Source organism: Monodelphis domestica, chromosome 2 (assembly GCF_027887165.1).
Source record: "Monodelphis domestica isolate mMonDom1 chromosome 2, mMonDom1.pri, whole genome shotgun sequence".
NCBI lineage: Eukaryota > Metazoa > Chordata > Mammalia > Didelphimorphia > Didelphidae > Monodelphis > Monodelphis domestica.
In genome coordinates this window covers 528,990,505-529,015,838 of record NC_077228.1, presented here as the reverse complement: position 1 = coordinate 529,015,838, position 25,334 = coordinate 528,990,505, and the positions used below count along the sequence as shown (strand labels likewise).

At 50.5% G+C, this 25,334-nt stretch overlaps 1 protein-coding gene across 5 annotated transcripts in view; it reads left to right on the top strand.

Moving 5' to 3' along the window:
- The window catches only part of VPS8 (VPS8 subunit of CORVET complex), a 175,298-nt gene that overhangs the window by 99,485 nt on the left and 50,479 nt on the right, over positions 1–25,334 (top strand). For all 5 annotated transcript variants that reach the window (XM_056819884.1, XM_056819883.1, XM_056819882.1 and 2 more), the window contains 4 exons: positions 2,094–2,183; positions 5,105–5,151; positions 19,680–19,827; positions 20,394–20,483. In XM_056819884.1, coding sequence (XP_056675862.1) covers positions 2,094–2,183; positions 5,105–5,151; positions 19,680–19,827; positions 20,394–20,483 — 375 coding nt within the window. The remainder of the gene's footprint in view (positions 1–2,093; positions 2,184–5,104; positions 5,152–19,679; positions 19,828–20,393; positions 20,484–25,334) is intronic.

The window sequence follows — 25,334 nt, the reverse complement described above, 5'->3', positions numbered from 1 at the left end:
CAAAGTGTTTCATTATAATGCTCTGGTGCCAAGTAAAAGGAGTCTAATGTCTCTTCTTGGCCCTTCAGTAACCCTTCAAGCACATCTTTTCCCCTTCAGGCTAAACATTGCCCATTCCTTCAGATGATTTTGTATGCCTGGGTTTCCTAACAGATGAATTCTAGCTTGTCGGCATCCTTCCTCAAAGGTGGCCCGGGGGGCCAAGGACAAAGCTGCCTTCTTGCCAAGCCAGTACCCTGTGCTTTCCGAGCCCACGATTTTCTCAGTCGTTTTTTGACCCTTCATTCTCCTGACCCTGGCCCTGTTCTGGCTGGTATTTCTGGTGTTCCTGGTAAATTTTAAAGGACAAGTTCTACCCCCTCAGTCTAGTGAGTCGAGATTGGCGTATTCAATTCTGCCTCCCAACATGGTGCCCTGACATCTATGTGGCATCTGAACATGGACAGGTCCCTTCACTCCTCTGCACTTCTCCCTCTTCCTCGGTGAGAGGGAAGATCTAATGTTTATGCTGTTTGTCTCAGAAGGGCGTCCTAAGCCTTCAGCACTGTCAGTGTGAGTTATTAGCTGTCCCTTCTGGCTTTGGGTCACAGCCATCTGGGTTGGCAGCCATGTCACTGATAAAAACAGTGGGCAGAGAGCCATGTCACTGGATCCGTGGTACTCTGGACAGCTCCCTCCAGGCTAACCGGTGTCTGCTCTAGTCCTCCAACCAGTTTCAGGCCCATGTAACTGTCCTTTCATCCAGGCCTCACCTCCCTGTCTTGTCCACAAGAAGCTAGTGAGGAATTTTGCCTTTCTAGCCCAGTTCTACCTAGGCTTGGTCAACCCTTCCTCGTTCAAATGCCGCCTCCTCCAAGATGGCTTCCCCCTTTCCATGATGTCCTTTAAGGCAACGACTTTAAGATATTCTTCTCTGTATTCCACAGAAGGTATATTTGGTACATATTTACTGAATGACTTAATATCATTGAACTGCCTTTCACCCCCCCCCCCCTTCTTTCATTCTATCCTCCTTACTTCAGCTCCACAAGGTGGTCTGCAGTCGGAGGGACGAGGTTCTTTTCACAGTGCTGCCGCTTCCCTGAGTGACCTTGGCCAAGCCTCTCTGAGCCTCCGTTTCTGCTCCTGTAACATGAAGTGGCCCTCAGTGACCTCTGAGATCCCTTCCAGCCCTAAATCTTTTCTGTAGTGGTTCTTGAGGCCTTGTTTCCCATGGCCTGCATGTCCCAATCTATCCCTCCCCTCCTGCAGAGCCGTCCCTTGTAATCAAGAAAAACAATAATCCTCTCGTCCGCAAGCTGGCACCTCTGCAGGCTCCCAGAGCCACCGTCCCCTGCAGAGAGCAGAAGGGTCACGTCTCTGGGGTCCTTCTCGTGATCCCAGCTCCATTTCAGGTGGCTCGTCGTGGTTCTTCCCAGGGGATGTTGGTGCAGGCGCTGTGCTCTTTGCGTTCCTCGCTCTGCATCCATGCGTTTCCCATGGGTCCCTGTAGTCGTCCTAAGCTCTTTTCCGCACATAGAGTAATGTTCCGCTGCCTCTGGAGTCCTTCCCCGGGAGACGGGAGCTTACTTTGTTTGCTGTTTGTGGCTCTCCCGTCTGACCTCTTTGGCCACCGTAATCCTGAGGATCAGTGGGCCAAGGTCAAAGTGACATTTTAGGCACGTGCTTATCCTAAATCCAGATGATTTTGCACAATGGTTGCCCACTCACCATCCATTTGTATGCCTGTTTTCTACCTGTTAACGACCCCGTCCTGGGTATGGGGTGAAACCTTGGGGTCGTTTTGCTTCTGGTACTGTGAGGCTTAGACCCCATGAGCAGTGTCTTTCCTTGTTTCTGGCCAGATTCCAGCTCTTCTCAGAGAAGTCAAAGCTCTGACTTCCTCTAGTACCTTCTGCAACTCCAGCCTAGCCCATCGCTGGCGGCCTGCTTGCCCTCTCCCACTCTCTTTCACCCAGGCAGGGCCGCAGGGTTCCGAGATGTCCCGTTAGCAGCTTGTAGTAGGTCACCGAATGGGCTCAGACCTCTTATTGGTGATTTTTTTTCAGCTGAAATACCTAGGGTAACATTGAATGTTTTCTCTCATCATCCAGGCACTGGTGTCTCTGAACCCCTGCAAAGCAGCGGAGCTGGTGGCCACCCACTTCTCTGGGCAAGTTGAGGCAGTTATTCAAAAACTCCAGGTAAACCCAGTGTCCCCCTAAGAATGAGATTAAGTGTAGGCACTGGCCTTACAGAAGCAAAGTCAAGGTTTGGGCCTCCGGGGCAGGACCCTTCTGATGGTTACGGTTTCAGAGGTTCCTCAGACCTGCCCTTTAGCAACAGTTACCAAGGAAGAGATTTCTTTTTGTGGGGAGGGGGCAGGCCAGCACGTGGCCCCTGACTGGATTTTGGTAGCTTATAAAGAATTTTAGGCCCATCGCCTTGAAAGGCCCTTTACCTTTCTTTATTTACCTTTTCATATGGCAGGCCCCGTGGGCAGGGTCTGGGCAAGTTTAGGGCCCTCTTCTCAGAATCATTTTTTCATTACTTGGTGGAAATGTGTAGTTTCAGTTAGACATTAGTAAAAATCAAGGTGTTCTCTTTTTTCCCAACTTTTATCCAACTTCATGGACTCCCTGAAATCTATCCACAACTGTCTTGGGGGGAAAACCCCTGCTCTAGTCCTGCCCTGTCATTTTAAGGGAATTTGCTTTTATTCAATTACTAGAAGAGTTGCGTTCTGAGATTGTGTGGCCCCAAGTCGTGCTGGGACCCGAGGCCTCTGGGGTCCCCAAACCACGACGGCCCTGGGGCCTCCTTCTCCAAGTCATATACAGTGTGCATTTCATCCCAGTTCTAGCTGTGAACAAGGAATGCTTCCTTTGGGGTGTCCTCCTGAAGGGCTGTGAACGCCACAGAGCAGACAAGCCCTCCATCAACCCAGCCACCCTTGGGGGTGCCTTTCCAAGGCTGGCCCTGCACCACTTCCTGCCCCTCCTGAGCTCTGCTCTCCACTGGCCGGCTGCTCCCATGGATCTGAGTCTCCGTCCTTGGTGTCTTTGCTAACATGGAGATGTAAAGGGGCCAGGAGTGACCTGTCCACACCAGCCAGAGCTGAGATGGGCACATCGCATTACCGTTTCCAGATGAACTCCATTTTCATATATTTAAGCCCAGCCACAATCTAGTGGTGCCTGGATTATAGCCATTATTATTCCTGTTTTACAGACAAGGAAACTGAGGCACCAGGATGTGAAGGGGGCTAGTCTGTGCTCCCCAGCTCCTAAGTATCGGGCAAAATTTGGACTCGGGTTTTTCTGACAGTATGTCCAAGGGCCCATCGCATCTCCCTGCCTCTCCAGTACTGAACTAAAGGTAGTTTCTCCCTTGGTATGACAGTGAGAAAGGTGTTGGCTTCTCTCAGCACCTGCTAGGCCCGTCCTCACCTTGCAGCACAGGTCAGGCATCTGGGTGTGCTCAGAATCTGAGGACCTCAGCTTGAATCCAGCTCTGCTCCTGCACTGGGCTCAAATCCAGCTGGGTGATCCTGAGCAAGGACCTTCGCTCCTATCTGCCTCCGTGTCCTCCCAGGATCAAATGAGATCCTCATAGTAAAGCACTTCGCACAGTACTTGGCCCACAGTAAGTGCTGTATAGATGTTAGCTAATATATATGGTTTAACCCTTGGGATTGTGGGAAGTGACTTTCCATCTTGGATCCAATATTGTAAATTGGATCCAAGGTAGAAGAACACTAAGGGCTGGGCAGTGGGAGTTAAGTGACTTGCCCAAGGTCACCTAGCTAGGCAGTATCTGAGACCAGATTTGAACCCAGGACCTCCCATCTCTAGGCCTGGTGCTCTGTCCACTGAGCCACCCAGCTGCCACCAATGTTAGCTAATATTGGCTTACCACTTGTGTGACCTTGGGCATGTCACTCTTCCTGAGTTTTAGTTTATCCCTCACTCTGTAACACGAGAGACCTGAACGAGATGCTTTTCCAGGCCCCTTCCAGCTCTGGACCTGTGACTCTCTGGTGGGTTTTCTCATCCATGCTGGGCTTGGTTTCTGAAGATGTTGGTTCCTCCTCTTTTAGTCAACAATAACCCGAGAGTCTTGAGTGACCCCCAGACTGTTTGGGTTCTTTGTCTTCAGCCAAACCTGGGGGGGCCAAAGCTGACAGTGTTTTCTCAGTGTCCATTGGAGTGTGGGCTGTTCTCCCATCCTTGGTGTCTTTCTTCAACCCTCAGGCAGAGGGTCATGTGTTATTGAGCACAAAGCCTTGGGAGCTCCCACATGAACCCCCGGGGTTGGGAGTCAGGGATGTCCCTCTGGCTCTGGTGCCCCCCAAACCCTCTGAGCTGGAATCACAACAGTTCAACACTCCCTGCCAGAGAAAGGAAAATAAGTCCAAGGACCAACAGAAACAGTGAATTCCAGGCCTTTGCCTCTCACAGGAAAGGTGGGAGCCCTTCAGAGAGAAAACCAGCAAATAAGACAAAAGGCTTTCTGCCAGGCCTTCCTAGGACCCAGGGAGTCACAGGCAGGGCCAGGTTCTTATTCCTTACAGACCAGGAGCCGCCATCTTGACTGTGGTTGCTAGCCATGGGAGAGGAGCCGCCATGGGCAAGGCCATTGGCTTCCCTTTACTGTTTCCATGGGTGCGGCCTACACCCCTCCATCAGTTGCACTGCCACCCTGTGGAGTACCTGTTGTCCCAAGAAGATGGGGTGATGGCACTGGTACAGACACCTTCTTTGCCAAGGTCCTCCTGGGCCCTGGTCACCAGCCTCCTCTGGGCCCGAAAAGAATCTGAGTGTGGTCAAGTGGGATTCACATTGGGGGGAAAGAAGAGTGATGCCTTATTCATCTTTGTTTCTAAGCTGCCTGGGACCCCTCAGGAGTCAGCGACCAGCTCCCCAAGACTTTCCCAAAGGCCCATCTCTGTGGTGTTCCTCTCCTGAGCTGTAACCCTCACAGCGTTTGTCTGTCCCCCTTCCTGTGGCTGCCACACAGCCAAAAGCTCCACGGGCCTTGCTTTATTCTTGGTGAGTGTTTGCTGACTGACCAAATGATGAGGTACCTGGTTTTCATGCTCGCTTGTGTTTGGTTTCCCCTGCAGAGCCCACTCCTGCTTTTCCAGTTTCTGAGGAGCCTTCTTGACCCAAGGTAGGTGCGTGGTGTTTCCCGTAGACTGGGGGAGATGAGCCTTGGGGCCAAGAGGGCTTGCCTAGGCTCTAGGCGTTGGTGGGGGGCCGGGGGAGCACATCGGCCTAGGAGGGCTTCCTCTCTGCCTTTGGCTGCATTTTTATCCTGGGGGAGCCTGGTGGTACCTGGTGATTCTCGGCATGGTGTGCACACAAAATGGCGGCAGAATCCCACCATCAGGCTGACTGTTGGCTGGCCATGTCTGAGGGAAATAATTGGAACAAGAGCTGATTGTTATATGGTTTAGACGGTGCTGACACACACTGTCTCCTTTGGGCTTCACTTGCTGTTCGGTCGTGTCTTGACTCGGCATGATCCTGTGGGGTTTTCTTGGTGAAGATCCTGGCCTAGTTTGCCATTTCCTTCTCCAGTGGATTAAAGCAAACAAAGGTTAAGAAACTTGCCCAGGGCCATACAGCTAATAAGAGTGTACGGCTGCATTCGAACTCCGATTTTGCTGACTCCAGTCTCTGAGCCATCTCTCTGCCTTGAGGCAGTTAAGTGACTTGCCCAGGGTCATTCAGCTAGTAAGTGGCTGAGGCTGGATTTCATTCCTCTTCCTGCTCCCTCCACTTAGCCATCTAGCCGTCCGACTCCTTGTGACCCCTTTTGGGATTTTCTTGGCAAAGATACTGGAGTGGTTCGCCATCTTCTTCTCCAACTCATTTTACTGATAAGGAAATGGAGGGCTACAGGGTGCAAGGGCATATTGGAATTCAAGTCTTCCTGACTCCAGGCCGGGTGCTCTACCCTTTGCACCACCCAGCTGCTGTTGGCCCTCACTTCCTCGTTTAGTCCTATCAGTTACGTTTGACTCTTCGTGACCCCAAGTGGGATTTTCCTGACAGAGATACTGGAGCAGTTCGCCATTTCCTTCTCCAGCTCATTTTATAAATGAGGAAACTGAGGCAAACAGTTCAGTGACTTGCCCAGGGTCACCCATCTAGTGAGTGCCTGAGGCCAGATTTGAACTCAGGACAGAGTCTTCCTGACTCCAGGCCGGGCAGTCTCTCCCCTGGGCCCCGCAGCTCCCTTGGGCCTAGCGACACTTTGTTATTATTCCAGTTTTACAGAGAAGGTAACCGAGGCTGAAAGACGTTCACTCTGACCATGGCCTTGCCCGTGGCGGATTGTGAAATAGTCTCAGAGGAGTCGGGTTGGGCCCAGACCCCGGGCAGCACCGGCTCGTCTCCTCTTGGACCTGAGTTTGCTGGGAAGTGCCCGAAGGAGTGTCGAGCGTCCCCAAAGGCCCGGAGGTGCGATGGCATCACAGCCTGCCCACCCGCCAGACAGCCCAGAGCAGCTCCTGGGCCCGAGGCCGAGGCCGGGAAAAGATTCCTCCCAAACCCTGGTCCCTGCGGGCCTCCGAGCAGTGCCCTGCCTGTGCCATGACTTCCCTCTCTGAAATGGGAATTAGACAGGCGTCCCCGGGCATCGGGCCAGCCTTGCCTCGTCCTCCACCCGCTTGGGGGGTCGTGGCTCCCCTGACACCCTGGAGCCTCCGAAAGGGTCCTCTTGGCCTCCGCTCCTGGTGTGTGTGTGCCCTTCCTGTCTTCCTCCCCCAACGGGCCCCTGCCAGGTGGCGTCCTCCAGGAATTTCCTACAAAGAGCCCGCCCTCCCCTCAGGCCAAGCATCAGCCTGTCCCTGTGGGGTCCCCGTTCCCAGGCCTCGGGATCCTGGCGGAGGCTGCTGTGTGGCTTCCCTGGCGGCCTGCCCTCCGCCCTGACCCGTCTTCGACAGGAAAGGCCCCGTGAGAGGAGCTCACGCTCCCCGAAGCCAGAATCTTCTCTTCTTCCCATCCTCGGCCCAAGAGCCCCCAAAGCCCCTGCTCTGCCGAGGCCGGGCCCTCCGTGTCTCCCGGGGTGGGTCCCGTGGCGAGAGCCCCCAAAGCCCCTGCTCTGCCGAGGCCGGGCCCTCCGTGTCTCCCGGGGTGGGTCCCGTGGCGAGAGCCCCCAAAGCCCCTGCTCTGCCGAGGCCGGGCCCTCCGTGTCTCCCGGGGTGGGTCCCGTGGCGAGAGCCCCCAAAGCCCCTGCTCTGCCGAGGCCGGGCCCCTCCGTGTCTCCCGGGGTGGGTCCCGTGGCGAGAGCCCCCAAAGCCCCTGCTCTGCCGAGGCTGGGCCCCTCCATGTCTCCCGGTGGTGAGAGCCCCCAAAGCCCCTGCTCTGCCGAGGCCGGGCCCCTCCGTGTCTCCCGGGGTGGGTCCCGTGGCGAGAGCCCCCAAAGCCCCTGCTCTGCCGAGGCCGGGCCCTCCGTGTCTCCCGGGGTGGGTCCCGTGGCGAGAGCCCCCAAAGCCCCTGCTCTGCCGAGGCTGGGCCCCTCCATGTCTCCCGGTGGTGAGAGCCCCCAAAGCCCCTGCTCTGCCGAGGCCGGGCCCCTCCGTGTCTCCCGGTGGTGAGAGCCCCCAAAGCCCCTGCTCTGCCGAAGCCGGGCCCCTCCGTGTCTCCCGGGGTGGGTCCCGTGGCGAGAGCCCCCAAAGCCCCTGCTCTGCCGAGGCTGGGCCCCTCCATGTCTCCCGGGGTGGGTCCCGTGGCGAGAGCCCCCAAAGCCCCTGCTCTGCCGAGGCCGGGCCCCTCCGTGTCTCCCGGGGTGGGTCCCGTGGCGAGAGCCCCCAAAGCCCCTGCTCTGCCGAGGCCGGGCCCCGAGGTCTGTTTTCTTGGTGTTTCTTTAAGGGCCATGAGCGAGGGAATCCGAGCCTCAAATTGGATTCTCCTCCTGGGCTCTCTGGGGCCGCATCCGAGTTACCAGAATTATCCTCCTTGATGCAGTAATGGAGCGGGCGAGTTAATTGACCTACAAAGACATGGGGAGCCCATGGGGGGGGGCGGTGCAGGGAGCTAAGGCTCCAGCAGCAAATGTCTCGCCTGGTTTGAGACTCTAAAGGATCCCCCCCCTCTGCCAATCCTGTGGCTCCCCAGAGCAGCCCCCAGCCCGGGCCTCCCCGCCTCCCTGCCTTTGCTCCAGATGCCCCCACCTTTGTGGTGCTCCAGGACACAAAGGGATGGGGGAGGGGCCCTGCCCCCCTGCAGCTTCCCAGCTCCCCTAGACACGCCTGCGAACTCCGGTCCCTGGGGGGCCTGGAGCGGCATTATGGGACGGCGAGCCGCTCTAGCCAGCCCTTCATCAAAGTGACGTTGGGCCCAACAATGCCGCAGAATGAGGGATTTCACCAAGAGGCAAATAGAGCTTTTGGAGGCTGAGTCTACATTGGACCCCCACAGAGGCTTCGCATCTGGGCTCCCAGGGGTTGTTGGGAAGGTGTAGGGGGAGATGGGACAGCTGGGGCTGGGAACAAGGCCGCCATCCATCCGAGGGCATGCACTCACCCTGCACAGACAGTCTGCCTCTTCCAGAGCTCCGGGCCCGCGGGGGGCTCAGTGTCTGGGCTGAAGGGGGGGTCAGTCCCTTGTCCCTGGGGGCGGCTCAGTGCCTAGGCTGAGGGGGGGTCAGTCCCTTGTCCCTGGGGGCGGCTCAGTGCCTAGGCTGAGGGGGGGTCAGTCCCTTGTCCTTGGGGGCGGCTCAGTGCCTAGGCTGAGGGGGGGTCAGTCCCTTGTCCTTGGGGGGCTCAGTGTCTGGGCTGAAGGGGGGGTCAGTCCCTTGTCCCTGGGGGCGGCTCAGTGCCTAGGCTGAGGGGGGGTCAGTCCCTTGTCCTTGGGGGGGGTCGGTCCTTAGTCCTTGGGGGGCTCAGTGCCTAGACTGAGGGGGAAGGGGGTGTTGGACCCTAGTCCTTGGGGATGGCTCAGTGCCTAGGCTCGGGGAGAGGCTGGGGAAGCCTCGATTCCTCTGACTTGCTGTTTGCTGCCTGATGTCTTAGACTCCCAGGATAGGAAAGAAGGGAGCAGCCCCAGCCCTTGGCTTGTGGAGAAGCCCATGGGGTAGAGCAACCTCCAGGCCTTTCTAGGGGAGCACTCCCCCCCCCCCGCATGTCCCCCTTGTTATAAATGCCATACGTGGGCTACCGGACTTGAGAAGAGGAGCTAAACGAGGCTGAGATGAAGTACTTGATGCTAGTCAGTGAGGAGACACTGAGCGGGATGGGGTGGGGCAGAAACTGTAGGCAAGAGAGCGAACTTACTCTAAGAAAATCTCTTTGAAAGGGCAGCAAAGGGGCCGCTGGGTGGCTCAGTGGATGGAGAGCCAGGCCTAGGGAGGGGAGGTCCTGGGTTCAAATGTGGCCTCAGACACTTCCCAGCTGGGTGACCCTGGGCAAGTCACTTGACCCCCATGGCCTAGCCCTGACCACTCTTCTGCCTTGGAGCCAATCCACAGGATTGATTCTAAGATGGGAAATGAGGGTTTAAAAAAAAAAAGAAAGAAAGGGCAGCGGGTGGCTTAGAGAAGTGATGCCCGGGGGAGCAGCGAGGGGGTTCTGTGCACTGAGAGCCAGGCTTAGAGGCAGGAGGTCCTGGCTCCAAGTGTGGCCTCAGACTTCCTAGCAAGGTGACCCTGGCAAGTCTCTTAACCCCCATTGCCCAGCCCTTTCGGTTCTGGTGCTCAGAACCAGTATGCAGGATGGATTCTAAGATGGAAGGGAAGGTTTAGGAAAAGACGAGGAAATCGTTTTGGCAGCCAGGCGGGGGATGGGTCGAAAGCGGCATTTTCCCAGGGGCCCGGGGTGAAGATGGACCACGAGCAGCAGCATCCTGAGGGCTCGGGTCAGGCCAGACGCCCGGGGACCAGAGCAGGAGCGAGAGCAGGGAATGGGGAGATGGACGGGGCCCAGATGACTGCCTCCTCTGGTTATTGGAAGGGAAGTGCTTGGTGAACCTTCAGATAGATGCCCTGGAATGGGAGGTTCTCCCGGGGCCCACATCAACCTAACCAAACCCCATTTTGTGGCGCTGCTCCTCCTTGTTTGGGATGCCTCCGCCTCTGCTTCACTTTCCCGTCCCACCTGAGCTTGTCAGCCTGTGTCAGGCGCCTCTAAAGCGGAGGCCCTCTGCTCCAGGATAGCCGCCTTCTCCTCTACCATGGAGGTGCCTGTGCATTTCTGCTCCCTGCGCCTGGCAGGGCTCGGCCCCTCTGGGCCTTTGCCTCCTTAGTCTCCGCCAGTTCCTCCACAGAAGGTCTCCCTTCAGGCGAGACGCTTCCTCGAGGTCTCTTAATTCTTGGTGGTCTGGGCCCCGGCCCTCCCCGGCCCCTGCTCCGGGCAGCTGTCCTTTCTCATACACAACACTAACTACAGCATAACAGCCAGCATTCCGGGGTGCTTGAGGGTTTGCAAAATGCTTCTTTGCTCCTCACAACGCACGCACATATTATGTATCTATGGAAAGCGCTTGGCAGACATTAAGGCTCTATGTAAAAAGCGAGCTGCTGTCGTCGTTTTTAATAATGCTCTGATCCTCGCCATCCTTTTGGTGTCTGCCCTCCCTGGAAAGGCCTCTAAAATCATTCTGTGTCCACCGTCGCCTACTATTTGCCACGTCCAGCACTTTCCTCCTCTCTTCATGTTGTCTGATAAATTCTTCACCGTCCCACTTTTTCCTTTTTTTTTTAATTTTAATTTCTGCCCCCCAATTCCATATAAAAATAGTTTCCAACATCTTTCAAAGAATATTAAGTCTCGAACACTCTCCCTCCCCCAATCCCATATCCCCCTTGAGATGGTCAACCGTCTCATTTAGATTTCACATAGCAACCATGTAAGAATCATATTCATCCTTTTGCATGAGGAAACTCAAACAAACAAAAGAATTTGAAAAAAGTTTGCTTTGTCTGGATTCAGATTTTGGACTCAGCTTGGAAGCCGACGGCCCTTTTTGTCATGTGTCCTTTGAGGTAGTTTTGGATCATTGTATTGCTGAGAAGAGCTGTTCTTCACCGTTGTTCATTGTTCGGTATTCCTGCTACGGTGTACAGTGTTCTACCGGTTCTGCTGATTTCACTCTGCTTCAGTTCCTGTAAGTCTTCGCAGGTTTTTCTGAGCCCTTCATGCTCCTCATCTGTATAGCCCAAAAGTATTCCCTTACAATCATCTACCGTAACTTACTCAGCCATTGCCAATGGATGGGCACCTCCTCCTTTCCAGTTCTTATGGTGTCCACTTTTTTCATCAGTTCACTAAATACCAAGGTCTAGATTGCTTTGCTTTGTAGAAGAATCTTGTCAGGTTCTTCACAAAATGTCCATTCTTGGTTCTGTGTGAGGGAAATTATTTAGGGGACCTTGATCACAACGACAGTCTAAACTCTGGTGCCCCCGGAGTCAGCAACAAAGCCATTAATTAAGGGGGGTAACGGTGAGGCAGAGTGAATGTCCCCTGGGCGGCCCTTGCAAAGGAAGACGAGCCAACAGAATGTCGCCGTACAAGCTGACATATGAAAGCTAGTGGGCTGAGAAAGGCTTTTAAAGCCCAAGTAGGAAGCACACGGTGCTCTCGGGGCTTCCGCAAAAGAGATAGGACAGCCATGCTGCTGCTACGGTGAATATAGGGCCTTAGCAGCCAAATAGAGATCGATTCTATTGAGACTAATCTTTCCTCACTTCCTTTCATCTCTCACTCGCACATTTTATTAATAAACGCTTACAACCCCTTTGTACTCCTAACCGTTTCTCCAAGAGAAACGTAAGCTCAGCCATCGTCATTGTGTATCCCTGCTTCTCCCTACCATGAGCATCCCATGGAACAATATTGTTGGTGCCCTTGAGTGGACAATGGCACCAGCCCCACCAGCTTCCTTATCAGCTTTCTCCAAAGACCTTGCCTCTGTTTGATGGGCCTCTTTTGTCTCATTGAGTGGGTTAGTATAATAGGGATCATTTTCTCCACTCATGTTTCAAAATCTTAGACAAAGATTTCATAGTTAGAAAACCAAATAAATCTACATTTGTAGTCAAAAAACATGTGTCTCACAGCCACAGATGGAGGCACAATTAAAAAAAAACAACCTTTACCTTCCATCTTAAAATCAATACTGGTTCCAAGGTAGAAGAGCTGTAAGGGCTAGGTATTGAGGGTTAAGTGACTTGCCCAGAGTCACACAGCTAGGAAGTGTCTCAGGCCATATTTGAACCCAGGACCTCCCATCTCCAGACCTGGTTCTCATCCCACTAAGCCAGCTAGCTGCCTCCAAGTTCCTCTTTTAAATATAATTTTTTCAGTTACTTAGCCCTTATTTCCCTTTCCCCAGCAGAGGAATAATAAAAAAGAAAACTCAACAAATACTCATCAGGCAAAGCAAATTCCTAGATTGTCCAAAAAATTGTGTGTCATTCTGCATCTGGACAGTCCCTCACCTCCCTGCCCAAGAAGTCAAACAGGACTCTTCATTTCTGCTCTCTAGGCATCATGGTTGGCCGTGGCACTGGCCAAAGACGCAAGTCCAACAGACTAACTCTTCTTGACGATGTCATTATTGGATAAATTATTCACTTGTTTCTCCTTCTTTGAAGAGGCTTCAGATGTTCATGCCAGGCTTCCTTATTTTTCCATTTCATCATTTCTTTGGCTACAGTAATATTTTATTACATTCATGTGCCATAATTTGTTTAGCCATTCCCCAACAGAGCTGTACCCCCTCAGTTTCCTTTTTTTTTTTGCTACTTCAAAAAGACATAAGCATTTTTCTATATATGGGTTCTTTGCCTATTTCTTTTATCTCTTTTGGGGTTAGACCTAACAGTAGTATCAATGGTTCAAAGGATATACACAGTTCAGTAGCTTTGGGGGCATAATTCCAGATTGTTCTCCAGAATAGATGGACCCTAGTTCTACCAATAGTGCATCACTGTGCTACCAACAGGCATTTATTAAGTACCTGTTGTATATAAGGTAATCTTTTAGGTACTGCCAAAAGACAAAAATGTTAAATAACACAGACCTCGTGGAACATAGAGGCACCAAAGAAAGTGGAATCTTACCTAAAATCCCACTGATTTTTCGAGATTGGACTTTTCTAAATCGTATTTTATACACATTGGATCAAAAATGAAATCCCATCTGCTCCAATTTTTCTTATAAATTAATGGAAAGGAAACATTCTAGGGAATTTGTACCTGCTAATATGATCCTGACTTATTCTTCCTTCTGTTACATCATGACCCCTTGAGACATAGATGGTGTGTTGAGATAAGATTGTTCTCCCCCTGAATCAGTAGTGCCTCATTAGCAGAGGCAGAAGCTAATGCATTTCTGTGCCTCTCCCGCTTCTCTGTTTCTCCTTTTTCCAAGGCAGCAGTGTTGGTGGCAGGGTGGAGGGGTGTCCACAGAAGTCAATGACACCCCAAACAGAAATGTTGGGCCAGCCTGGGTTCTCCTGAGATTCCACCACTCTGCCAGACCACCATTGTCCCACCTGCTTCCCCTTGGAAGAAAGGGGGTAGACAGGCTTGACCTAGAACATGACATATTTATAGATTCTGGGGCTAGAGACGGTCATGGGAGGAAAAAGCTAAGCTGTTTAGAACCTTTTTGTGGAGTCTGAACCTAGACAGAGGGATTCCCAGGTCAGCTATTCCCCATCCAGGATATTCCATGCCTACACCATCCTTCAGGCCTCCCTCAACTCTACCTCTGGCCTCCTTCCAGGCCCAGCTCAAAGGCCACTTTGTACACGAGGTCATCCTTGCTCTTACCCCACCACATACAAACATACCCCTTGGTAGGGCCTTGTCCGCCCATCCCTGCAACTAGCTTATGTTTACTTCATGGGCACTTTGTACAGTACAAAGTGGAGAATGAATGAAAAAAATGGGTGTGAGGAGATCATGGCCCCTTTCTCCTCCTGCTCAGACTGAACCTTGGCTGTGATTTTCCATAAATCCTTTGCAGGAGATCTAGCCAGGGCCGGGGGCCTCATCTTGAAAACTGATCCACCCCTCAGACTGGCCATCCATGATCTCTCATCCTCGATCCTGGTAGGATGTGGAGGAACACAGGTTAGATCTGGAACTTTAGGGCGTGCTGCTTCAGGCCTCAGTGACCTTAGACAAATCATTACCCGGCTCCAGACCTCAGTTTCCTCATCTGTAAAGTGGAACAGGAGTGGAAAATTGGATGAACTTGGTGGTCCCTTCTAGTTCCAAAGAGCTGTCACAGTTATGTAATACACCTTGCTTCTTCTCTGCTTTCTTCATGTCACCCTCACCTGTGAGTCTTCAAAGATCCTGTTCTATGAAGAATGGCCAAAAAAACATCCCCGGCAAATCATTAGTGTTTCAGGGATGGGCACAGCTTGGCATCTTTGGAATCTGCACAGTTTCCCAAGTGTAAGTTGGCCTGATCTTGTCCTCCCTAGTCCTGAGCCTAGCTCGGCGTCCAGCAGCAATCCCCCTGAAGCGAACCAAACAGATGGGCCTGGTGAACTAACAAGAGGATCTCCCATCTGACCATGTGTGAAGTCTTCCCCCATGGATGGCTGCTCTGGCCTTTTTGAATGACTGACTCACCTTACCTCCAGCTATCATCATCACGAGGCCTTTCCATCTGCAGATGAGAGTCTGTGCGCCCGCCTCCCCCCATCTCCACCCAAGCACCCCTCCTCTTCGGATTCACACAGGGCATCCTCTGCAAACTCCTGCATTGTCTAGGGCCTCCGTACTTGCCCAGCTTCTCTGATTCTGCAGTTGGAGGCTGGCACAGGCATCAGGCAGTTATTGAGTCCAGTTAGAAAGACAAATGGTTCCTTCTTTCTTAATATCATTAGCGCGTGCCACTCTTTGCTTATGAAATCCATCCTGCTATCTTTGCCGTGACAGTCCTTGAAGTCGGATCATTTATTTTTCATGAGTATTAAGGGATAATTCACTTTGCTGAGGTGGTCAGTAGCACCAAGACAGGAGAGATAAGATGCCCCCCACAGTCCATGGCCGGAGCTGGACTGCCAGATGAAGGCTCACAAGCATGACTGTCATCCTGTGTCTCATGTAAGGCTCTGAAGGGCTCTTGTGGCCATTGAGGAACTACTGGCCACTGGCCATACTGCAAGGACAGCAATAAAGCCAGGAGGGAGGCCAGAAGCCCTCGGGTCTAGATTTTAGCCTTAAAACAAGCCTACATCCAAGACCGGTGCAATCCCGCAAACATTTATTGAACACCTCCTGGGTGCCAGCCTCAAAGATGAGGGAAAAGAGAACAAGTGCAGAGATAAGTATAAACATTGTCGATTTGGGGAAGGCCACATACAACTGAGGGGGAACAGGAAAGGCCTCCCTTGGAAGGGGAGTCTGAGCTGAGCTTTGAAGCAGCAGAGACATTCCACTGAGGGAAGCAAGCATGATTATCAGCAAGTATCAGGGAAGCCCCTGTATGGGGCCGGACAGAGAGGGGAAGAGCCCCTCCCCCAAGGAGCAGGCATTCCAGCAGGGAAGACAGGGACATGGGAAAACACCCTCAGTGTGCCTGTGACGTCCATCAGTGTGAGTGGAAGCAGAGCCGCCACAGAAAAGGGAGCTTGGGAGGGAGGGCGCCAGGCATCAGGGATGGCTTTGGGCACAAGGGCAGCCTGACCGATTCCTAATGGAAGGGATGAACATTGAAGCAGATCCTATTTCAGGCATCTGGGACGGACAAAGGGACGGAGGAGACCAGAGATCTGTTGTGTGGGAGGAACCAAAGACCATCACATTGAGGAGTATAGATGCAAAAACGGGCAACAAAATGCTAGCTAGGAGACGACACCTTGTGCCCAAACAGGATTCATGCTAGGAGCGCAGCAACATCATTGATCACATCAATAACTAAAGTAATAAAAACCATAGGATTACCTCAATAGGCACAGAAAAGGCCGCTGATAAAATCCAGCACTCATTCCTTTTAAAATCACTGGAAAGTGTAGGGATAAATGGGGGTTTCTTAAAATGATACAAAGCATCTACCTAAAACCATCGCAAATATCTGTAATGGGGAGAAACTAGAAGCCTCCCCACTAAGTCACTCAATCCCCATTGCCCAGCCCTGGGAACCAGTGCACAGTATTGAGTCTAAACCAGAAGCGAAGGAATTTTTAAAAATCAACTGTCAAAAATGGCTTCTACGTGTCATTGGAAAAAATAAAATTCCGTAAAAGAAAAAAGAGAGAGACCACCGCAGTGGGCAATTAAGAAAGATCCTCCGTAACTATGGACAGAGCTTCAATTGAACAATGAGGCCAGAAGCCAGCTTGCAAAGGGACGAAGAGTGAGGAGCGAGAGAAGTTGAGGTAGTCAGTGTAGACGGCTTTTCGAGAAGTTTGACCCAGAAAGGTATTATGGTCACACATTAGACAACCTACTACAGACTTGCTAGGCCTCTCTGCCTTTGCTACTCACCACAATGTGTTTTTAAGCCATTTTGGAGAGATTTAACCCAATGCTTTTTTTTTAATTAGCACGAGATTACAAGCCTTGTGGTAATGTTAACATGATTTTATGTAAAAAGCCAGAAAATCAGCTTATGGTTTTCATGAAGCTCTGAATTGCCAGAGCCCTTAGCAGTTGGGTTTTTTTAGTTGAAATATCTATGTGGTGGTGGTTGGTTTTTTTAAGCACTAATCATACCATGTCTTTCTCTTTGTGCCATGAATAATGTACTGGAGATCTCAGTCTGAGGAGTAAACTTAAAAAGGGTCCGTCGCTGTCCCTGCTAGCTTCAAGAACAGAGTATATGGGCCTGAGCCAAGCTTAGCCAAGCCACCCAAGGGAAGTAGGCCAGCAAAGAAGGGCTGCAAGTCCCTGAAACCAAGGAAGGTGGTAAAACCCTTTTCCTCGGATGTCTTTGCTGAGGAGCTAAAGGCAGCAAGTTGCTATGAGAAACCAGATCTGAACCCAGCTTCATTCCCCAGCACTGGGCCTACCTAACACTTTCATAAATGTCCTTAATAAATGCCTGTGAATGGAGAAATAGACCCTGATTCTGCCCATTACACTGGTGAGACTCTGCTCAAGTCTCATTCTTTCTGGGCCTCAGATTCCCTATAAAATGAAGGGATTGGAGTAGACAACTTCTAAAGTCCCTATTTACACGCGGAGGGTTAAGAAGCAGCAGGAAGGACCGGTGTATGTAGCTCTACTTTTAGCCAGCATCAAATTCATTTCTCCTGTAAAATATTCCCAAATGATTTTGGTATTTTATATGAGTATTCACCAACAATGATCACTATGGAAGTCTGTTTTCATGATAGTACAAGTATAATATAGATCAAATTGCCTACCATCTCCAAGAGGAGGGAGGAGAGAATTCAGATCTTATAATTTTGGGAAACGTCATGTTGAAAATTATTATTACATGTAATTGGAAAAATTTTAAAAACTCCCAAATTGAGATGTGAATTTTGGCATCTCTTGCTGCCCCTCCTCAAAACTGTCCTGGAGTCGTCTCCTTTTCCAGGAAGCGCCACACTCAGAGGGCTTTGTCTTGGAGGAGTTCCTGCCATCAGGGACTCTAGTCCACGATGACACTTCTTATAAAGCTCTCCAGGAAGGTTCTCTTCTTACAGCCAGGACTGCCATTCATGTGGAGATTCCCAGAGGAGTGAATGAGGAAGGAAGAAATGCCCGTACGTATCTGGTGAGAGGTGCCTCGGTGCTAGGGAGGCCCATCTCTGTCCTCTGGCGAGTCCCCTCCCCTCCCAGGACCCCAGATACCTCTCCGACCAAGTCAGGCAAATTGTCTGTCTGCATCGGGGTCAGGGTGGAGGGCATCTTCTCCTCTCTGGCACAATTACAGGCCAAAGAAAGTGGACCGATGGTCCAGCGGGGGGGAAGGCTGATAGGGGCAGCTTTAGGAAGCAAAGCCAGCAAAGTGTCCTTGTGTCTGAGACTGGCCAGGGCAGCCCAGGTAGAAATCCAGAGGCTGCAGTTCCTTTGTTGAAAAGCTGGAGATGATTTTGTTGCAGACCATTGGCCAGCAGACTCAGCATTTCCCTCCCAAGGGAAGGCCCTGAAATACATTTATTTGCTTGGAGTGGTGCATATTCACTTCTGTTCTTATCAGTAATTTTGTCAAAAATAAAGGAATTCAGGTCCTTCATTCGTCAGCAGGTTCTTGTGGCTAATTTCCATTCCCATGCCCCACCTGGCATATGTCAAATTCATTCAGAGTGACGACACTGGGACGACTAGGTGTCTCAGTGGTAAGAGAGCCAGGCCTGAAGACAGGAGGTCGTGGGTTCAAATCTTGCTTCAAATATTATCTAGCTGTGTGACCCTGGGCAAGTCTCTTAATTCCCGATGCCTAGCCCTTACTCCTGGTATTGATTCTATGGTAAGGGTTGAAAAAAAGAAAAGACTGGAAAGAGAGGAAGATTCCACTTGAACCATACTAGGGATCTGTCTGCTTTTTCTTTACGCTTTTGGGAGGATTTTTACTAAGGAAGTCCTAAGGTTCTTAGAGTCAGGTAGTTCTTCTTGGTAAGTAGCCATAGTCTCTTATGCTGTGATTGAAGCCTTTGTATGAAAACATCCATCAGGATCTCGCTCTGTATGTCTGCACTCAGCTCATAAGGATCGCCTCTCCCATGCCTGCCCTCTCCTTTCCCATCTCCCAGTGAGTACTCCAAAGGCCTGCTCTCCCAGCCATCCGGCATCGTGATGCCCTTCTTCCACCCCTCCTCTGGGGTAGCTGAAGAAAGGCCCATGACGTTAGCTTCGCAGAGGGGCACCCAGGTGGCCCCGTGGCAGGTAGAGCAGGAAGATGCTTCTTGATTACAGGTATCAGATCGTGGAACAGGCAGCAGTGGGGGGCATCGGTCAGGTGGCTTGCTGGCCTCGGGCCCTTGGGCAAGGCGCTAACCTTCACTGGACCTTGGTTTTCCCCTCTGTGAGTTAGAAAAAGCAATACTCGCAGTCTGGACTTCATGAAAATTAGTTGTTAGCATGAGCAGGGGCTGGTCTTGGTGTTGGGAAGACCTGGGTGTGAGCAAGCCACCCTCCCCTCTCTTACACACACACACACACACACACACACACACACACACACACACACACACGGCACATGTCATAACCACCTCTCACTACCTCCAAGCAACTCCCTAAGACTGTATAAATGACCAAGAATTACATTGCTCCACTGCAAGAATTTCTTATGCTGATTAGTATCATTAATGATAATAATAGCAAGCATTTATATGGGAGGGAGTGCTATTATGATCCTCATTTTACAGGTGAGGAAACAGAGGCAAACAGGTTAAAGTGACTTGCTCAAGGTCACACAGCTTGCAGGTGTGGGTAGCTGGATTCAAATTCAGGCCTTCCTAACTCCAGGCTCAGCGTTCTATGCTGTGTGCCTTCTTCTACTGGCTGTTCACAGGTCTTGAGTTTTTCACAGCCTCTCTTCTGGGAAGACATCACTTGGAAAAGGGTGAATTATGATATTTCAAAGACATGCCCTTGCACCACACTGAGGCAGCCAAGGAATCCTTATGGTTTCAAGAATCAGAAAAGGGATGCTGGCCACTCCACAGTGCCGGCTCAGCCCCAGCTTCAGGCTGCTGGGTAACATTTCGCTTTTTCCATAGGATCTCAGAACCTCCTGCTGGCCAACGCGGTGAGCCTGTGGCTCTTCTCTTTTTCAGGGAAGGTGTTTCCATGACCCAAGAGTCGCCACAGGTAGCCCCCTGCATCACAGAGCAGTTCATCGAATTGTTGTGCCAATACAGCCCTCACGAGGTGATTGACACCTTGCAAGTCCTCGAGTCCTACCGCCTGGAAGAGACCATTCAGGTAATGCCCTGACTCTGAGCCGGACGTCCTTAGTTATCCCAAAGCATCGTCACAACTCTGGAGGTAGCACGAGCCATTGACAGGCTCCTGTAGCCGAAGAGTCCAAAGCTGGCTTCCCCAAGTCTAACGAGCAACCTGGGAGTGAACGTCAGAAAACGATGGGAATCCATCCAGCTAGCTTTACAAGGGAGTTACGGATCTTTAGACCATAAAACTGCCTAGATTGGGGGAGGTGTGGTCTTTGGGTCGGGATCAAAACCTTGGTTTTATCCCAGGCTCAATCACCATATTGAGGCCATGCTGTTGTTCCTGTAGTCTGCACTTCTGGGATCACTGTGGGACTTCTGGGGGGCTAGCTGGTCCGTAATCCTCCCCTCAGTTTAGGTCTTTTAGTAAAGATCATCTCATGAAGGGTCTGAAAAAGAGATCCCATGCTGTAGAAATAGGTTACTAAGTAGGGAGCAGAGCTGCCCCTTTCCAGTCTATTAATTTTATTCCCCGTTCCTTTGGTGCTAACAGGAAATCCTCAGCATAAAAAACTAAAAATGGCACTCTTCCCTTTTTAGATTACCCAGAAGTATCAGCTTCTCGAAGTGTGTGCCTACCTCCTGGAAAAGAAAGGCGATGTCCATGGGGCTTTCTTAATAATGCTTCAGGTAAGCTGCCATCCTGAGAGGGCAAATTATATTATATTTTAAAATGCATTTTGCAGGTTGATTCTCTGCCTCTGGCAGACTTCACATGGAGTCTGTTCTCATCCTATTGGGGACTATGTGTGGGCCTACTTGGATTAGGAAGAAGGCGGATTCCACGATCCCTTCCAGCCCTGAGATTACCAAGCTAAGCAGAGAGCCCCATGGGCAGCCTTCCCAGGGTCTTGTCCCCTGGGCTCCTCCATACCAATAGGGCCCTAGTAGTGACTGGCAGGACCTTCATCGCCCCATGGCCATTCTGAACTGGGCCTGTCTCCCTATGGCTGCCAGGCTGACCCTGGGCACAACAAAGGCTGACAGTGGTCACAGTGAGAATACTGTACTTTGGGTCAGATATTCATTTGAGTAGATTCATACTCTTCTGCCCCTGCCCACTTGACTCAGCCAAGGTCATGGCCATGGCTAGAGGCTTCATGGGTCACGATATGTGAGCTCTGTCTCCAGACCATGACCAGTATTTCTGTACCAGATTGTCTTGTGTACAAGAAATCTTCACTTTTTATTTGTCAAGAATAAAAGTCATACCGTCTGAGAAATCACCTCCATCATGTCATTGGTGAGGAACCTTCACCTCAGTACTATACTGAACCAGATCACTTAGGAAATTACTATTAAGTGAGACTAGCACGAATTTAATGCATATTTGTAGCAAACCTGTGCTGGTGCTAATGGGGACACAAAGATGAGAAAGGCACACTCCCTTCCCTCCCTCATACCCCCTGACCAAGGAACATTCATTAATGCTTGCTGTGGGCCAGCCAATGAGGCAAGATTCACCTTTCTTTCCCCTCTTCTCACTCTCTCTGCACTCTTCCTCCTATAGGTTCTCTTCCTGAAAAAAACAGAGGGGCTTTTCCCTTCCTTCTTAGCCTTTGACATCATTAGGGCACATCACCTATATTGTCCTGTCTTCATCTTCCTCTCCCCACTTTGATGCACCCTCCCATAAAAAATGAAGTGATTCACCCACAGGTAGAGTGTTAGGAGGTTTAGCATGTGGTATTTCAGGCCCAGAGGTGTTTCTCCACCATCACTTTTCTTTGATTTCTGTTTTTCATGGTCTCTCTGTTGTCATTTGTTATTATCTGTGAATGCTACACTTGTTTACCCGTCTCATATTTCTACTTTATGGCATGTTTGAAAAGGAAATATTCTCTCGAGATACCGTTTTCTTTCCAGAAATGTTTTCAGTGCCTCTTTTATTGAATTCTGTTTTCATCTATAATGAGGTTCAGATTTGAGGGAAGGTCACCTTGGAATGCATCTTGAGTTCCTTTGCTCTTTGGAACATTATTCCATTCCCTCTTACAGTGTCTGGTGGGTGCAGAGTAGTCTTGTGCTATTCACATTTTCTTTCCCTTATATTTGAAGGTCTTTCTCCTGGTCACTTGCAGAATTTATTATTTGTCAATGGAATTGTTACATTTAATCACTAAGTGTCTTGGAATATTTTTGAGACCATTCTTTTGATTGGCATTTTTGTCTTCTATGTTCAAAAGTTTGGGGAAGTTTTCTTGTATTGTTTGTTATGGTGTTTTTTGACTTATTCTTCTGGGAGACCTATGATCCTTAAGCTGCCTTTGCACATCTTATCCTCAAGGCTAATGCATTTTGCTTAAATGGAAATCATGCATTCTTCTAATACTGTTTTTTGCCTCTCTTCTTCCAGATTCTCCTTCACTTCCATTTCATTGTAGTCCCAATCAGATTTTCTTGCTTTAATTTCTTAGACTTGCCACCTTACAGTGAAGTTTTTCCTCTTCTGCTAATTATTTCTGCTGTACTGGCCACAAATTCTGCTTTCACAATTTTGACTTCTCTTTTAAAACCCATTAGGAACATCTTGCTCAGGTTCCATGCTTCCTAGAGAGTCGACGAGGTCCTAGGTCTTGTTGGGTGTCGATTCATTTCCCTTCATCTTGAAATATTTATTCATAGACACCTTAACTCTTTGCCTTGATCTGGAGGCCATATTCCTTTTGCCATTAATATCTTTCCTGTTAGTTTAGCTGTTTATGCTCGAGGTCTTTAATCGAGTTTTCTTCCTCCTGAGATTTTTTTTTGGTAATTTCAGTCTTTTTACCTTTTACCTTATTCTCCCCTTCCCTCCCCCATCCATCACTTTCTGACAACTTCTTTAGAGACTAGGTGGTGCAGTAAATAAAACAGCGGGCCTAGAGCCAAGAAGATCTGAGTTTGAATCTTGCCTTAGGCATTTACTAGCTGTGTGACTCTGGGTAAGTCAGTTTTCTTCCCTATAAAATGGGGATAATATCCTTCCTCCCAGTATTGTCTTGAAGATTAAATGAGATAGTATTTGTAAAGTGCTTAGCACTGCACTTGGCACAGTTGTCATTGTTCTGTCATTTCATTCATATCTGACTCTTTATGACCCCGTTTGGGATTTTCATGGCAAAGACACCACAGTGGTTTGTCATTTCTTTCTCCTGCTCATTTTACAAATAAGGAAACTGAGGCAGACAGTATTAAGTGACTTGCCCATAGTAAGTGTCTGAGCCTGGATTTGAACTCAGGTCTTCCTGACTTTAGGCCGAGGCTTTACTGCTACTCCATCTTGCTTCCCTCCTACCACCCTCCCCTGGGCAGTAGGTCTCTGCCTTCTCCCAGGCTGGCTTGTTTCATGGTTTAGCCTTGGTCTCATCTGGGGGACAAGACTAGCTGCAGACAGCCATGGGGCTCCTTCCCTCAAGCAGGTGTGTGCCTGCTCCCTCTCCCTACTCTGCCATAGCCTGAAAGCTTTCCTGCCATTGGGGGGCCCTTCGGAGGAGGACGGCTCCAACAGCCCCCTGCTTGGCAGGGCTGGGTGTGAGGAAGGGCACTAGGCCAGGGGTCAGGGGTCAGCCTTCTCTGCTCTTAGTGTGGCCCCTTTCTCCTTGCTTTGAGGGCTCTACTTTATTGCAGTTCCTCTTTGGTTGGCTTGGGAGGTCATGAGGGTCCAAGAAAATGGTCCATCTTGTGAGTCCTGGGACCTGAAGTCTTGGTCTCATCAGCCTTTATGGGCCCCATCACATTCTCGCTGTCTGTTTGAGCCCCAGGTGTGGGCTGCGCCCCTCGGGCCTCCGCTTCCTCATCTTGGGCTGATGGGACCCGAGTACAGCACTTTACATTATTCCGGGGGAACTTTTCTTGCTCAGATTTCCCCCAAGCGGCTGTCTGACAAGATCTTCCGGCATCTTGACCTGTTCTCCCAGCTGTGCCTCTAAAGACTTGGCAGGTGTGCCCGCCGTGCCTGCTGTGCCCGCCGTGCCCTTCTCTGAGTCACTGATGAAAACCTTCATGAGCAAAAGCGCCCCCAGCCCGGTGGGTCGGAGACTTTCTTCTGTCTCTGGGGGCAGCCATTCAGCCAGGCCTGAGCCTGTCATGGCACTGCCGTTAAGCCCACATCTGGCTGCCTTGTTCACCAGAGCAGCATGAGAGCCTGCCTGAGACCTCCCTGCAGGGGAGCTAAATCCCACCTGCATCACGGCCGGGCCTGTCCTTCAGCAGCTGTGCTGGTGCTCCGGGATCCCCGCTAGCCCTTCCTTTAAAAGATGTCCCAGAAGCTCCCCCTGGAACAGGCCTACTCGCTGACCCCTCTGCTGGGCAGCCTGCATTCCCTTCCTTTTCCGGGATGCTCCACAGGTCACCATTTCCCCTCCTCTCTGAGCAGTCATCCTCACCCTTCTGTGTCCTGCCTTTTCTGTGTGTGTGTGTGTGTGTGTGTGTGTGTGTGTGTGTGTGTTCCATTATAAAGATTTTTTTTTACCAATTATGTGCAATAACATTAACTTTCCCATAAATTCTCCAATCTCATGGGATCCAAATTGTCTCCCTCCCTTCCTCCCCACCCCCCAGAACTGGTAAGCAACTCGATCTCAGTCATACGTGTATTATTATGCAAAACATTTCCATAGAGATCATTCTTGTAAGAGAATAATCCTGTAAGACCAAAACTTTTCAAACCAGAAACCCAAACTGATCTGCATTCCGACCAACAGTTCTTTCTCTGGAGGTGGAGAGACTTTGCATCATCCCTCAGAGTTGTCCTGGATTGCTGAGGGCAGCCACGTCTTTCACAGTTGATCATTCCTGTCCCACCAGGTCTAGGATAAAAGCAGTCTTGCAAAACAACCCACAAATGCGGGGTTCCTGGCCCTCGTGCCCTCAGGGTTCACCAGTTCTTTCTCTGGGGGGTAGATGGCATCTTTCATCATGAGTCCTTTGGAATTGTCTTTTTTTTTAAACCCTTGCCTTAGGTCTTAGGATTAATACTGTGTATTGGTTCCTTGGCAGAAGAGCAATAAGAGGGGGCAGCTGGGTAACTCAGTGGATTGAGAATCAGGCCTAGAGACGGAAGGTATTGATTCCAAGACAGAAGGTGAGGGTTAAAAAAAAAAGAGCAATAAGGGCTAGGCAATAGGGGTCAAGTGACTTACCCAGGGTCATACAGGAAGTGTCTAAAGTCAGATTTGAACTCAGGACCTCCTATCTCTGAGCCTGGCTCTCTATATACTGAGCCACCAAGCTGCCTCCCAGACTTTTCTTGTATCTTTATACTGATCAGAATAGCTAAACCTTTCACATGGATCATCATACAATATGACTTGCTATGTACGATGATCACTTCACTCAGCATCTGTTCATGTAGATCTTCCCAGGTTCTTCTGAACCCGTCCTGCTCACCATGTTGGATAGCACAGTAGGATTCCATCACAATCTTATACAGGAACTCACTGGCCCCTTTTAAAGGGCTGTTTTTTTGTTTGTTTTTAATCGCCTTGTTTCATCACCTTC